We start from the raw sequence: 17,185 nt of genomic DNA on the forward strand, positions 1-17,185 counted from the left end.
GATTGTGAGGATGGCACAAGACCGGGCAGTGGTGTGTTCTGTTGTACAGTGGGTCGCTGTGAGTGGGAACTGACTTGGTGGCACCTAACAACAACAACATCAGCTAAGTAGTCTACAAAATCAACAAATCTGCTAAACAGTTCTGTCACGGAGTTTCAGTACCCTGTGACTGCAGAACACTTGGGTTTTTGTGAAAATAGTGCATTGCAGTAAGTGTGCAATTACTCGTTTTTTCTTGGAGGTTAAAACTCGTTTCCCTTTAAGAGTGGGTGACAATTTAATCAAGTTCTCATGGCACCAAAACACATTTTAAAATGAAAGAACCCAAGAAAACTGGCCATTGCTATAACTATATAAGGAATGACAGTTTGATGCTTTATCCTTTGTGAGAGATGTTGAGCTAAACCCCAACACGAGTGAATCTGATGGCTGAGTCCTTGAGTGCCTTTATCAGATCTTTCTTCTGGGGAAATATAATGATTTACTTAAACCTGCTAAGTTCTTGTGACTCTTTCTTTTCTCACACCCCACACTTTTTTTTAATGAATGTCAGTGACTCCAGTCATACCATATGCTCAGTAATTACTACAGAAGGCAGTTGAATTTTGAGACAGTTGTAGTCTTAGTAAGAGAAATTTAGAATTCACTAAAGCAAATACTTTAGTAAGGGGTGCCAAAGTTTGAGTCATTTCAAACCATTGTGAGCAAAACTCTAGGAAATATCCGGTAGTAATCAATCCTGAATAAAGAGCAAAGGGGCAAAACAATCATAAAGACCATTTTCCAAGACAGACTGCTGTGGTACTAGAAAATTCATGCTACTGAGAAGCAATGTGTAAGCCTCTTTGTTTTTTGGCTTGTGTATTTCTTTTTGGCATATGTTTACAATTAGAGTGAGTCTTGTAATTGGAACCCAAGAATTCTAAAGAAAACTTTGTTTCAAAAGCAAGAGAAGTGGAAAATATAATAATATAAGAAAATATACCATTTTTTTTTTTGCAAATTATGTGCACCTTCTACATTTGTTTGCCAACCACACCTAATACCTCTGAGGGGGGAAGGGCGTGGTTGGCAAACAAACATAGAAGGCATGCATTATTTGCCTAAAAATGTGGTAATGTACATTATATACATAAACAATACACCAGTAAACACATAGGAGCCCTTGTGGTGCAGTGGTTAAGAGCTCGGCTGCTAACCAAAAGATCAGCAGTTCAAATCCACCAGCCTTTCTTCCATGGTACCACTGAGTGGGTTTGAAACAACAACCTTTAGGTTAACAGTCAAGCACAAACCATTTGTGCCACCTAAGAACCTCAGGTAACTATATTGCATAGTTTTAAATATTTGTATATAGAAAACACATAGAACAAATCTAACTTTTTTCCCCCACAGTATTAAATCATGACAAGCAAAATCTGCAAGTATTGTTTCTAGCATCCAGAATCTACTGACTTCTCACTCCTTCCCTTTCCACTCTTGAATCAGAGCCATCGTCACCCCCTCCTCTGGCAACTGCAATAGCCTCCTACCTGGACTTCCTGTTCCCACCCTTGTTCCATTATGTGCTGTTTTCCACACAGTAGCCATATGCTTTTTTTAAAAAGTGATTTGTTAATACTGTAGGAGCCTCGGCAGTATAGTGGTTAAGCGCTTGACTGCTAACCGAAAAGTTTTCTCCATGAGAGAAAGATGTGGCAGTCTGCTTCCGTAAAGATTACAGCCTAGGAAACCCTGTGGACAATTCTACTCTGTCCTATAGCATCTTTATGAGTTGGAATCAACTCAACAGCAATGGTTTTTGTTTGTTTGTTTGTTTGTTTGTATGTTTTTAATTACTACCCTGCTCAAAATCCTCCACGGACTTCCCATTATATTTGGAAGTAAATTCAAACTCAACCAAGTGCTACAAGGTCCTACCTGACCTGGCTCTGCCTAGCTTTCAGAGCTCATAGTACACTTCCTGAATCTTCTCCTAAGTCAGCCTCAAACACTCTGAGCTCATTCTCTCTCACGACATCTACACTTGCAGCTCCTCCCGCCCTTCCTGGAAGACCATTCCCCTGGTTCCTTGCAGAGCTAGCACCTCCACATCATTCAAGTTCTCTCTTCCTAGATCACCTCCTCAGAGAGGCTTCCCTGACCACCTGTTGAAAATAGCACCCTCCTCCTGCCTTGCTGTGTTTTCCTCAGAGCACTTAACCCTATCTGAAATTTTTATATTTTAATTACGTTTAGTTACTATATGATTACCCGCATGAAAATGTAAGCTTCATGAGGATAGCAATTTTGTGTGATTGCGTGTTGAAAGAACTCCCTGTGCCTCAAAATGCTTAACATATGTACGGTAACCACCCCTGCCCTGCCCAAATCTCATTACAGGTAGTCCCAGACTTACTACAGGGTTTTGTTCTGTCGACTCCAACTCTATTGTAAGTCGGTTTGACATTAGTCAAATACCTCAATTTTTTTTTTTTAATTTTCATTATTATTGCCATTTACTGTCAGTATCTTTATAAAACTGATCTTTATTTGTCTTTGGGGTTAGCATGCTAATGATAACATCAGAAAATTACACCCTACAACCTTATATGTAGTACGTATTACTAACAATAAGATGTACCAAAAAAAAGGCAGTCGTAAGTGCAATGCCTTGTAATTACATCATAAGTCGGGGACTACCTGTACTTCAACCTTAACCTTTAAAGGATGAATTTTTTTTTTTTTTTTTTTGATTTTTTTTGATGACATGTTTTTTCACTAATAGAATGGATGCTGAATCATTATTTATTGATAGTTTTTATTATTTGAAAAAATCGGATGCCAATTGCAAGGGGGCCATATCAGTCCCATGTTCCATGAAGTATGTCATAGAAGTGGTACATATCTGTCCCACGGCCCAGGAAGTGCATCACCAACTGTTTTCAGGGAGGTGAGTACTTTATAAAAGATGCCGCCAGTGAGGTGACTAATGCAAGTGGGCCATGTTGGTCCCATATTCCATGAAGCACATCACACACATTGTACACATCAGTCCTCTGGCTCAGGAGTTACATCACAAAGTTTTCAGGGAGGCAAATACTTTATAAAAGTGACTAAGGCAAGCAGGCCATATCGGTTCCATAAAGCACATCACATACACGGTACATATCGGTACCGTGGTCCAGGAAGGAGGAACTCTGGTAGCACAGTGGTTAAAGCGATCGATTGCTAACCGAAAGGTAGGTGGTTTGAAACCACCAGAGGCTCCGCAGGAGAAAGGTGCGGCAGTCTGCTTCCATAGAGATTTACAGCCTTGGAAACCGTATGGGGTCACTAAGAGTCAGAATTGGCTTGTCGACAGTGGTTTAGGCCCAGGAAGAACATCACAAACTGTTTTCACCCCAAAAATAACTCATTTACTTGAATATTTCCAAATGCCCTTAACTGTATCTTCCCAATAACACAAAGGAAATAGTAAACATACTCTCAAGCGTTATATGCTATACAGAAACCAAAAGACATGAAGGTTTCACACTCCTCCAGGAAGCATCCCCTCATGTGAATGGCTCTCAACACTCAAATGTGGCGCAGACCTACTTCCTTGTTTTTTAGGCAGTTGCACCAGTATCCGCCACGACGCCAGAACATACTAAAGTGGCTCAAATGTCTGCCAATAAACCTCCAGGGGCAGAAAATGCAGCTAGAACGTATATGTGCCATTGCCTGTCAAAGGGTTAACTCAAAATCTTGTATGTTCTCTCATGGACTGTTGCATTGACCAACTGTTGACTTTTCCTGTTTCTGAGCATAACCTCTACAACCCATTCTCATTATATCATTAATCTGCTTAAAATTTTTCAGCAGTATGCCATTAATAATGGTTAATGATTAAGCGTATGTTACCTACCCTGACAAAAAGATGCTTCATGATCTGGACATTTGTGCCTTCTCTCAACGTTTTCCACCACTTCTGAATGCCCTTCACGATCAAAGCAAGATTTAATTTCATCTTTCCTACTTTTTCCTCTCTTTGTTTTGCCTTTGTCTCTATTATTGAAAATGCCAGACCTATTTTCCTACTTGCAGATCAGTGGGTCTGATATTTAAATTGACCTGTTTTGCCAGTGGACCCAGTATATAATATTGCTACACCTGTGTGGTGCAGTGGTTAAGTGCTCAGCTGTTAACCCAGATGTCAGTGGTTTGAATCCATCAGCTGCTCTGTGGGACAAAGATGTGGCGGTCTGTTTCTGTAAAGATTTACAGCTTTGGAAACCCTGTGGGGCAGTTCTACTCTGTCCTATAGGGTCACTATGAGCTAGAATTGACTTGACAGCAAAGGGATTGCAGTGCCTATACTTAAATTAAAACTTTTGCATATATAAGATTGGACTATTTGTCTTTGGAGGAAAATAAATAATTGTGGACATTTGCTTATTTGAATAATTTTTCCAGCTCGAATTTTTACCATCACATATACATAGACTGATTATATACATTTGAGGCCTGGAGGGTTTAGCAAGTTTATGTCAGTCACATCATACCCCTACAGAAGTCTGGAAAGATGCAAGTAGCAAGTCATAAAAATTGACCTATTTCCTAGAATTCACTCCAGGCTACACAAAGTATGTCTGTTCAAAGAGATAAGTCAAACAGTATGTGAAGACTGACCCAATTGGATCAGACCTGAGTTGTGAAGGAATTCCAAATGATAAGGATTCTGTGTGCTTCCTTTTTGGCCCAACTCAATTGATATAGAGAACAAGAATACTTTCAACTCAACTCAGATTCCCCTGAGTCACAATTACAGCCAGCAGTGGGCAGAACACAGCATAGAACACAGCCTTCCCTAAATTAAAAAAAAAAAAAAGGCTCTATCTTATGACTCATGCTTTACTTTTACATAACTCATATTTTACCTTTCTCTAGAAAAAAATAGCCCTTAATATAGTTAACTAGATGTTGATCTCTCCGTAGACATAGTAGTTTCATATATTTAAAAATGCATTTCCTACAAATATTTTGGCCCACCCATTTTTCTGATTAAATATGTATGTCTCAAAAGGGTTATGTTCATATAACACCTATTTCATCCTCTGTTATTGCAATTACAGAGTTATCTTATAATGTATTTTTCAAACGCATCTGGTTTTCTCAGTATAGTGCAAGCTGTTTGGAGTCCAAGTTCATACCTTAATCATCTTTGTATCCCCATTGCCTAACAGAATTCCTGGTATAAAGTAGTATTCAATAAATGTTTAACAAAATACTGGAGAGCATAATAAATGACTTGATGGATTGGTAACTATCTGAAAATTAAATGAAGTCTCAAAGCATGCTTATTAAAGCCATTTGTAAATCAGTGCCTCTCAAAGAAAGGTCCAGTTCTTCCCTCATTTAGCCTTCTGGGAGTTCCTGAATGATGCAAACAGTTAACTCATCTGCTAATCGAAAAGGTTGGTGGTTTGAGTACACCTAGAGGCACCTGGGAAGAAAGGCTTGGAAATCTGCTTCCAAAGAAATAAGCCACTGAAAACCCTACAGAGCACAGAAAACCCTCTGACACACATGGTGTTATGGATTAAATTGTGTCCCCAAAGATATGTGTTGTAATTCCTAACCTCTGCTACCAAAAGGTCAGCAGTTCAAATCAACCAGCCGGTCCTTGGAAAGCCTATGGTGTGGTTCTATTCTGTCCTCTATAGGGTCGCTATGATTCAGAATAAACTCAACAGCAATGGGGTTTTGTTTGTTTGTTTGTTTGTTTTGTTTTATGCCTATGGTAAAGGGCCCTGATGGTGCAGTGGTTAAAGCTCTGGGCTGCTAACTGACAGGTCTGCAGTTCAAACCCACCAAATGTTCTTTGGAAGAAAGACGTGGCAGTCTGCTTCTATAAGGATTTAGTCTTGGAAAACCTGTGGGGGCAGTTCTACTCTGTCCTATAGGGTACTAGGAGTCTGAATGGACTCAACGGCAATGGGTTAACATTCATTAACAATACTGATTGAACGTTTACAACCTACTAGGCACTATTTCAGGTGTAGGGAATACTACTTGCCTGGAATTTTGCTTTATATGTGTTGTCTAGTTCTAACAATCACCTACCAGTGGCTTGTTTTGTTCTCAGTGACCATTATACACCCACCACCTCTCTCCATACTAATTGTTTATTAGTCATGCTGTGTGATGAAGAACAAGTCATTCTTATATAGGTATTTTACAATCAGCTTTAAAAGCAAAGAAGGCATGAAGCATATATCTGGATTTCGACTTTACTTTTTCATGACAAGTTTTGCATAGACGACAAAGAGGAATAATACAGAATAATTGTCAGTTTATCAACAAAATTTAAGCTTAAAGCTCCTTGACATTGATCAGCAAAGTTAGTGGATTCTATATGAACTTGTAATATAATTAGTGACCAAAAAAAAAAAATCTGCTTTGTAATACTGGTATTTAGAAAAAGAAGAGTTGCCATCCAGTCAGTTCCAACTCATGGTGACCTCATGTGTGTCAGAGTAGAACTGTGCTCCATAAAGTTTTCAAGGGCCGATTTTTTGGAAATAGATTGCCAAGGCTTTCTTCTGAGGCACCTCTGGGTGGATTCAAACCTCCAACCTTCCAGTTAGCGACGAGCATTTTAACCCTTTGTACCACTTAGGGACTCCTTAGTACTGGTATGGATGGCACTAATATAGGCATAATCGATCTGCATGGAAAAGAGAAACAATATTCATGTGCTTAATTATATTAGATGTCTGGTTATTTTATTCTTTTGTTCATCTTTGGATATGTAGCAGCACTAATGCTGCTAACAATAAATCCTAATGGTTTTATTGAACTGACACATTTACATGATGACAGAGCACAACATTTTATAGAAAACATTCTAGAACTGGCTGTGCCAAAAGCATTAGAAAAAAATGGAGACATGCCTGTCTATACACAGTGCATTTTTATCTAGATTTTCCAAGTCTTCATTTTTTTCCCCTTTGCCAATTATTGAGAGTATTCAATGCTGCCTAATAATAACTATAATGGAGGACTATTTCTGTGCTTTGTGGGCTTTCTAATACTGTAATCCAAAGAAAAACAGTGAAGTTTGTGATCATGTGGGAATCCTGGGAGGAAAAGTTTCACTTTACTAACTGACATTTTCATCACACACGTCTCAATTATCTAGATATTAAATCATTCAGTTATTTCTTTGAGAGCTTTACTAGTTCAGATTATATATCACACATTCCCCCCACGCCCCACCTCCATCTACCACTCCATCGCCTTCTCCACAATGATTTAACAGGAGAAAAAAAAATTATAACTCAATTGGAGATCTTTCAAGTAAATGTACTTCTGTCATAAACCATTAATGAATACCGAGTGTCTAAAATAAATATTCTGAACACAGTTTGAAGATGTTGATAGACTGACCAAAGACTAGTCATTGTTTTCACAATATGAAGTAGATACTTACCACAGACAAGGGGGTAATTTTAAACATACTTCTGAAGTTTTGTTTTTTTTTTCCACTCAAGTCAGTTAGACACAACGGAGAACTGCCTTATTCCAAGGAAGCTACAGTAAAAGGAGTCAGTCCTGTGGTTGGACTCCATCACCTCATCATAAATGTCCTGGCCTGAGAAAGTGAAAGGTTCAGCTTCTATTTGTGAGAATGATTGTATGATCTGTCAAGATCATTGCCTCCACCCTTTACTTCAGTTATTCCTCAGTGGTATTTCATGTGGATGAATTCTCATCTAGAGTCCTGTACAGCAAGCTTGCCTAAAAGCAGTTGTTTTTTTCAACTTTAACGTATATCAGAATCACCTGCTGAGCTTGATAAAATAGCAATTTCCAAGCCCCACACCCAGAAATTCTAATTTATCAGATGTATGTTGGAGGTAGGGGAGCAGTGGTGGTTGGGTGGTAGAATTCTCATCTTCTTTGTAGGAGACCCAGGTTTTATTTCTGGCCCATGTATCTCAAGTGCAGCCGCCACCCATCTGTCGGGGAGGCTTGCATGTTGCTGTGATGCTGAACAAGTTTCATCACAGTTTCCAAACTAAGACAGACTAGAAAGAAAGGCCTGGCCATATATATCTGAAAAAAATCAGCAAATGAAAACCCTACGGGTCACAATGGTTCAATCCCATTGTGCATGGGGGTAGCCATGAGTTGAGAGCCAGCTCGACAGCTGCTAACAACAACAACATACTGAATTGACTGAAGGTAATTGACTGAAAACAGTTTAACATACATTGGAATGGATGATCACCGAGACCCTTTCTGTTGCAACATCTGAAAAGCTTTTCTGACATGGGATGAAATAGTTTATCTTAAAGAGATCTCCAAACTCATATGTCTCATGGACTCCATTATGTCTGCTAGACCTTATTACAAGTCTAGTAGTTTATTCTGCTTGATGTCATATTTCCTACTCTCTAAATGGAGTTAGAACTTGAGTCCCAGCTCTTCTACCATGTCAGCCCTGAAAATTAGATTCAAAAACGTTCTGCTCTTATGCATTGAGCTAGCGTTGGCAGACCGTCCAAAGCTGACAAAGCCTTTCTCCTCCTGTTTCCCTCTGGATGAGGGGTTGATGATTAATTCATTCAACAAATATTTGGGACCGAACTTATGACTAAATGGCCCTATGATAGGGTTGTATATTACTATCATGTTTTGGTTGTGTGCATCTTACTTTTGCATAACCCGTTTCATGCTTTGAAGGAAACATATGAACAGCTCCAACTAGGTAACTGATCATTAGAAAATGATTTTCTCTTTAGTGAAATGCATTTGCAATTGGCATCCTCAGGCCCGGGATTTAGCCCGAGAAAAGAAATTCATCAGTAACTCGGACAGACTTCACAGCTGTCAGGGACGTTTTCTTCTGGCTGTTTCTCTTTAGTTCTATTTTTTCCCTTAAAATATTGGAGGGAATATGACAGCTCTACCTTACTTTCCTGTGTCTGCCAGCCCTGAGGGCATATGTGCTCAGGAACTGCTTTTTGGTATAATTCTGAATTGAGAAAGCAAATATATCTACTCAACTTGTTGTAAAGGACAGAAAATACAGGAATTATCAGAGTATATCAAATTTTTTTTCCATGTGCAGTATGCAAGCAACTGAATGATAGATGGAGTTCCAGATGAAAATGCTTCTCTTTTTAACTCAGCTGTTAAATACATTAAGTTTTAATGTGCACATATGGTTTTATAACTCTTAGACAGAACCAACAAAAGTGTGCTATTTGGCTACCTCCAATATAGTAAGTAATTTTAAAGTTATTATTTGCTTATTAGCTGCATTTATTTGAATGGTAATTAAAAGAGTATGTGTAAAATAACCAACGGTGAAAACTTTTTTTAATGTTTGTAATGTTGTTATCTATTCCAAGAAATCAGACGTTTCTGCTAGAATTTCTTAACCTATGTCTGAAAAGTCTAAAATATTAAAGTTTTATAAAAAGTTATGTGTGAAAAAGATTGATATCTATTTTGTATATCAGTATTTTATTCACTTTATCTCCATTAGCAGTAACATCAAAACTATTGTGTCCTAAATAATATGCAATATTCTCTGAAGAACCATGCCCTAAAGTAAAATGTTGGAAGGCAGTATATGCACTTATTTTTCATTTATGATGTATATCCTGTCTAATTTCAAAAAGATTTGATAAGGTTTACGATTCAGTTATACATAAAATAAGGGACAGAACACAGTATCAAAGACTTAGAATGAAGTAAATACTGCAGTTAAACATTAAAGTTCCCGTGATTAAGGAAAAATGTGAGAACAGATAGATTATCTGATAGTCTAAGAAATCAAGCAAAAATCCATGTTATTTTTTCTTATTTCTATGTTCCAACATAATTTATTATGTAGATCCTTATGCAAGGGAAAACCATATCACAAAAGACATTGTTTTCAACTGTGTTATAGATTTGGATGTAGAATTTTGGGTTTCCTGTGGCCAAGTCCAATTTTTTTTTTTTTTCCACAAAAGAAATCTGAATTCATTTCAGTATCTGGACAGTTTTGAACCATAGAGAATTATGATATTTGCTCCAGAAAATTTTAGAAGCAGATGCATTTAAATACAAGAGAATCTCAGTATAGTAGATAATTAGTTATTAATGTTATAAACAACACTGTAGAGATTGGGTAAGCAATAGTAGTGCTGACAGACCCACTTCAACAGCTACAAAATGAAGCTCCAAGAGCCTAAGTTAATTAGCATATTAGATTTTAAAATTTTCTGTTAAGTAATTTAAAGTTGGAGTACACTCTGTCGGAAACCGTGATTTGAGTTTTGCCAGGGTAGCCATGTTTAATGTTGAGTTGCATATTCCTTTCTTCTGTTATTTCTTCTGTTTTTTTCTTCCTTTGGCTCTTTTACTTGCTTTCTCTCTCTCTCTTCTTTTTCTTTATATTTTTTAAACTAAAATTAGCTAAGAGATTTGACAGTTTGTAAGTCTCCTGTCTTATGGTACTAAAACCCTCTAATCAAAATAGGGGAAAGTACTTATTTTATTCTACAATATTAAATATGTATACGTTAGTTCTGCCTAAAAAAAAATGTGAAGAATTTTGCATATGTTAAATAGAACAGGAGCTAATCCATATACCATTTCAACCAGGAATTTAATCTGTTGAACAACTACCACTTTCCATTCTGGTTGTAGCAGTTGTGTTATGATGATATAAGATGACACAGGCTTGAATCCTCAATAGGTTAGAAATCTGATCAATGACAAGTCATATAGTTTGGTTCATGTCTTTAGAGTCAAGGGTTAAAGACAGATCTAAACACTAAAGACTCTTACATTTCATCTTATCCACCAGCAAGATGAATCAGAGTGCATCGGTGATCATGGTCCAGCAATTGGGATGAAAGCCTACATGCTCCTGCCAACAATCATTAGATTACAAAAACCAGATCTAAGTTTTATTGAGATAAAAGGCTGAAATTTTAAGAACTGTAGGTTTAGCTTTTGATGAAAGAAGAAATAAGTCTATCTTTAGAGAACTCTCAGAAATCAACAGGAAATTGTTTAACAATGAAGGGTAGCAAAGGTTGAAACTCAACATTCAGGACCATAGCTAGCATTTCTGGTGCCGTAAGATCTTCTCTTACTGTTTTTTTCAATTGTAAATCCTAATTGGGAGAAATACTGGGACCCTGTAACGTGTGCTTAGCCTTAGTGGTTAAGATTCCTATTGTTATACTGAGTGAGAAGATACAAAATTCCCATTTTTCACTTCAAACTTGTGAGGATCAATTCAATTAAGTTCACACTATCAGTTCTGTTCCCCTGTGTTCCACTTCTGTCCTGGTACCAGCTGCACATGCAGCAGTTCTTCCTCTGACCCTAACCACTTAGAGCAAGGTCAGATCTCACAAGTTTAAGGACACAGTCCTCCGGATTGCCAAATCTGTCTAAGTCTTCAAACACTGACCACAAGCTTGAGGGTACCCACAGCCCCCTCATATCTGACTTCAAGGCTTCCGTTACTCCCTCGGGTTAGCTAATATGCTGTAAAGTGCTGTATTTAGGATTACAGTTTTATTACAGCAAAAAGGATACCAATGAAAAGATACATAGGGTGAGGTCTGGGAGGATTCCCATCACAAAGCTTCTATGTCCCAAAATGGGATACACTGCTCTCCCACAGCATCGATGTCTTTCACCAACCAGGAAGCCCATGGAGTTTCCGTACCAAAGCCTTTATTGGAGCCTCATTATGTAGGCATGATTGATTGAATCATGCCCCCCTCTTCCCTGAGGTCAACTGATATCATGTGGTGGTCTTTCTAGCCTGGCCAGCCCCCACCTGAGTCACCTCATTAGTCTAAACCCTTAAGTGTGGTCTGGAAATTCATCAAAGACACTTCAATCACTAGGGAAATTCCAAGGTTTTGTAAGTTATCTCTCAGGAACCAAAGACAAAGACCAAAATCTCTAGATAAAGCAATGTAAACCCCACAATATGTTGTAAATCTTTAAATCAATTTCATTTTTTTTTAAATTGTGCTTTAGGTGAAAGTTTATAGAGCAGATTGGTTTCTCATTAAACAATTAATACACAAATTATTTTGTGACATTGTTTGCCAACCCCTCAATGTGTCAACACTCTTCCCTTCTCAACCTCAGGTTCCCCATTTCCATTTGTCCAGTTTTCTGTCACTTCCTGCCTTCTCATCTTTGCTTTTGGGCTAGTGTGCCCATTTAGTCTCGAATATATGGTTGAACAACATGTGTTATTGTTTGATTGTTTGTTTTATAGGCCTGTCTAATCTTTGGCTGAAAGGTGAGCTTCAGGAGTGACTTCAGTACTGAGTTAAGAGGGTGTCCAGGATAAGTCAATTTCTTAAGTTTTTTTTAAACTTTCTCAAGAATTTCTTTGCTTACATTATGAAACTAGGTGATGTAAGGAGATAGGGAGGGAAAAGGTGGAATTCAGGTATCTTCTCAGCTTGCTTTATCAAACCAGAAGATTGTGTGGCAGATCCCCAGCTGTTCAGCAATCAGGCGAAGTTTTAAACCTCTGTAATCTTTTGCAATTTGGAGAGATGAGAGCCTCTCCCATTACATAGTAGGAATAGAATGTTAACATTCCTGGTACCTCACAGATTTCTTATAAATTTGGAGGTTTGCCTTTGTTTCAGCTTTCTTATCTTCTTTAACTCCAAATTAACAGTTGTTGGAGAAATTAGCAAGAAGAAATTAAAGGTGAATGTGAACACTTTTAGCTATATTTAAATATATTTGAAAAATCAAGATAATCCCCAAACTTCTGATTAGAAATTTAAGTAAAATTTCCCATATGGGTGGCATTTTAATAATATCATGCTGTCATTATAAGTGACTGTGGCCAAGTAGTGTCTCCTTTGATTAAGCAGCTTTTCCCTAGAGTAAAGGCAGTCTTTTCAAGTCATATTTTCTGTCAAAGTAGTTTTGTCACAACAATGCCAATTCTAGCTTAAAATGGCCTAAGATGATTGTCACTTAATAGATGATTTATGTACATTTCAAAAACGTGACAAATTAGAAAGTCATAGCTGATTAATCTGCCTACATTTTAAGAAGTATTATCAATCTTATCAGGAAGTCAGATGGCACTTATTAGGTAATGAATTTGCTTTATTTATGCCTCTGGTATTAATTGAAATCAATGTGGCTAGCCAGCCCTTTCTTCTTCCAAAATTAGTTTTTATTGATCAATTAAGAAGAAAGAATCTAAAACTCTCAGGCATTAAACATTAAGAAATTCACTTTTTAAATGTATGGTCTCTTGAAATCAGATTATCATAACCTTTTAAGTGGATGATTAACAGCTAACATTCTCCCCATGTTGATGGCTTGTTAAATTTAAGATGAGGATACTTTAGTCAGTAAGAAATCTGTTCCCAAGAGTGCTGGGGATCAGGAAAAACTGCCAATTTTAGCTGAGAGCTGTGGATGCTCATATGGTTTTATTTACTTTGAGTAGTGGCTCAACTCCCAGAGTTAAACACGGGCTAAGGTACAAACCTAAGTATTTCCTACTTCCTCTCAGAGATTTTAATACACTCCACATCAGAAAAAGAGTTCAGTGGCCATTTGGTTTTGTATGATTTACACAGCACTGAACAGGTTTCAGCAGAGCTTCCAGACATGAACTGGAATTGACTTCTTGGCAACTGCTTCCAGACTAAGACTATCCGCTCAGTTTTCCTTTAAATCTAAAATTGTTCTAAAAAAAAAAAAAAAAAACTATTAATTTTTAAAAAGCTACATTGATATGGCATGTGTTTCTTTATGTGAAACTTTTCTATTTATAGTATTCATGCTGCACACAAAATAGATTAGACCATACAAGAATATGGAAATTTTAATTAAGCTCATGTGGTAAAGAAACGATATCACCAAAAAAAATCTGTTGCCGACGAGTTGATTCTGACTCATAGTGATCCTACAGGACAGAGTAGAACTGCCCCATAAGGTTTCCAAGGGGCGGCTGGTGGATTCGAACTGCTGACCTTTTGGTTAGCAGCTGAGCTCTTAACCTCTATGCCACCAGGGCTCCAAGGCTTGTAAAAATAGGATGCTGAGGCAAGAGTCTGCCCAACTGTATGTCAGAGCCTCTTTATCAATAAAATCCTACATTGCTGGCAACAGCTTTCCAAAACTGAGCGGTAAATCACCTCTCATTGATTATATCTTTAAACTTAGTGGCATCAGCATGTAAGAGAAGGACGTGCAATATCTGCCGTTCATGTAACATGTACAGAACACCTGCCCCACTACTAACTCACCCTTTGCTGTAGTTTTCAGCTACCTGATATAGGCCAATGATTTAACCTTTCCCCCATTTTGTTTGGCTTCTCTGTGAAATAATACCAGAAGGTAGAACTAATGCCCAAAACTATATGCCTGTCATTTCTGTCCATAAATTTGTGATAATGGAAAACGTCATTCCCTCATAATTTATAGATAGAATTCAGGAAAATAGGTTGAAAAATCACGTAAAAGCTATTTTCTTTTAATTCACGATCTCCAGAAAAGCATATCCACCTCTGGTCTGAACTGAACACCTTAGAAATTGAAAGGGCTAATATGTTGGCCATTGTATTTTCTAGGTTTCTCTGAGAGCTGTGTTTTTAATAGAGTACTTAGAGTGAGTTTCGATAATCCAGCATTTTCCTTCACCATTCCTTCTCCCACTATATTGTCTTCCCACTTTTCTCATACTACATTTTCCCCATGCTGAAGGATTCCTTGATTCTACTGTACAGTCAACATTCAAGACCATACGTCAGTGAAAGTAATTAAATGTGTCCTTAAATGCTAAACACAGGTGTAAAAAATAAATTTAAAAAGGAGCACATATAGACTGATAGTAATTTTGTATTAAAAGAATAAATATGCTCCAGAAAGTCTGTATAAACCAAGGTGTTATCAATTCCAACCTCTTGATATTATAAGTGGGTTTTTAATATGTTTCTTTGACTATTTAGTCCACTGAGTTTGCTATAAATCTTCCCTATCTTGGTACTACTAAGATCAGATTTCCTAAAATGATGGCTTCTATTTTTCCTCTTCCAATCACAGGAGAGGTCACAGGGCATTAAAGAATGGCAGATGATCGGAAAGACGAAGCAAAGACACCTCACTGGACCTCAGCTCAACTAACAGAGGCATCTGCACACCCACATCCGCCTGAGATTAAGGATCAAGATGGGGCAGGGGAAGGACTTGTCCGAAGCGCTAATGGATTCCCATACAGAGAGGATGAAGAGGGCGCCTTTGGAGAGCGTGAGCCACAGGGCACCTATTCAGATACCAAAGAGAATGGGATTAACGGAGAACTGAGTTCAGCCGACAGAGAAACAGCAGGTAACTAAGGCTTCCTCTGTGACCAGTGCTTGCTTTGTGCTTTGAAGTCAGTTTAGTCTGAAAGTGAATTAACTGACAGCACTGATCATCTTTCACTAGTGCTGGGACTTCAGGAAATAGACACCAAGTGGAGAGAAAAATCATGGGGACTAGCTTGACATTTCCCCAAATTACTTGTATTCGTGATCCCATCTTCCTATTTAATTTTTACCACTTTAATTTTAATAGGAAAACAAATGTCTTTGTGTATGTTTGTTGTACTAGAATTGTCGGCATTTTAACTCATTTAAAGAAAATTTTAGAATTGATTTCTTTGTGATTCTCTTGAATGAAATTGGAGCTAAATGCGTTCGATTGATTAGAAGCATATTTACTTGTTAGAGTAGTAAGGAATATAGAGTCCATCGCCCCTGCCTAAGAAAAGAAGAAAGGGAGGGAGGGAAGGAAAAAAAGAAGAGAAAAGAATAAAAGAGAGAGAAAAAGATATACACACAATACTCAGGATCCGTTACTACCTCAATAGCTTTATAAAAAATAATACACAGTTCTTAAAGCAGTATATAATTACTTTTGTGTACTTTATTCCAAAGTATAATTTCTATCAATAGCTTCCTTTACTGTTATTATTGATAGTATTGTCATTGATGATATAGCATTAATGGCACAGAGAAACACTAGCCTGTACTCTAATATTCCTCACCATTATTTTCCCATTTCTGTAATTCTGAATTCAGTGCAGTTGAACTCAATAACTTGCATACATGCTATCCCTAAAAGTGTAAGTAAAGTACAAGTAGAAAGAAAGTCCATCTCCCCTTCAAAATTGTCTCTTACTTACTCCAGGACTGGCTTTCTGCATTCCATCAGTTAGTCAGCAACACTTAATTGACTGCATGTTGTATTAAAAAAAAATTTATATTTTGATAGGGAAATAGGAGAGACATTTCAGTTGACTAAGGAGAAATTACGTAAGTACATAGTATATTTTTTTAAATCCATTCATTTGACAAACTTGTTGAACATTTTCTACATACCAGGTAACATGTTAAGTTCTGTGCCAGGGCGTGTGCAAAAAATGATACTTAAACTGCTAGTAGCAGAAGTTAAACCTTGTGTACAAATAATTTAAATACAAAGTGCACTGTGCTATGTGCCAAATGAAGGATCTAGAAAGACAGAGGTGAGGAGGGATTATTTCTGGTTAGGACCACAGTTCCCAAGTACTGCACAGAAGCGCTTTGGGGTGACTTGGGATATTTTAAATACTCACAGGAAACACAATGATACTCAACATCTGTCAAAACTGCATGGACTATTAGCTCAAGATAGTTCACAGCTTCAGCATTAGATCATGCTACATTCCTTTTCAAGATGTCATATCTTTGCCAAGTTGAGTTTTCAGCAGTTGCTGTGATAAAAAGCAAATACTATGCAGAAATCCATGTGAAACAAAAGAAATGAGGGTGGCAATGTCCAATCCTGATTCCAGGATATGAGAAGTTGTGTGGTGCTAAGTAATAAAATTACTATTTTTACCTTTCATGAAGATTAAATGAGACAGTAAAGTGTACAAAGTGATTAGCTCAAGAAATGGCAGCTATTAATTACCATTATGATTATTATCGGTGATGGTGGTGTCAGCGTGGACAACAGTGCACTCTTGATCAAAGATTTTCCTATAGCTGAGTATAACACAACTTGAAGACGATGAGACTTGATGTCAGGAGCACTAAGTAGGAGGATTTTGAAGGGCATGAGGTGACCAGGACATGTTAATTTATAGTGGTTGTGGAAAAGGAAAGAGATATCCCTTAAGTAC

At 37.5% G+C, this 17,185-nt stretch overlaps 1 protein-coding gene across 3 annotated transcripts in view; it reads left to right on the forward strand.

The window, feature by feature from the left end:
* The window catches only part of MAP2 (microtubule associated protein 2), a 293,387-nt gene that overhangs the window by 204,065 nt on the left and 72,137 nt on the right, over positions 1 to 17,185 (forward strand). For 2 of the 3 annotated variants that reach the window (XM_004376275.3, XM_004376274.1), the window contains exons 4-5: positions 10,328 to 10,331; positions 15,080 to 15,366. In XM_004376275.3, the coding sequence (XP_004376332.1) occupies positions 15,105 to 15,366 (262 nt within the window). In that variant the 5' untranslated portion in view covers positions 10,328 to 10,331; positions 15,080 to 15,104. The remainder of the gene's footprint in view (positions 1 to 10,327; positions 10,332 to 15,079; positions 15,367 to 17,185) is intronic. The other variant, XM_023731221.1, reaches the window with a different exon arrangement.

The sequence above is a fragment of the Trichechus manatus genome, unplaced genomic scaffold, assembly GCF_000243295.1.
Source record: "Trichechus manatus latirostris isolate Lorelei unplaced genomic scaffold, TriManLat1.0 scaffold00041, whole genome shotgun sequence".
Classification (NCBI taxonomy): domain Eukaryota; kingdom Metazoa; phylum Chordata; class Mammalia; order Sirenia; family Trichechidae; genus Trichechus; species Trichechus manatus.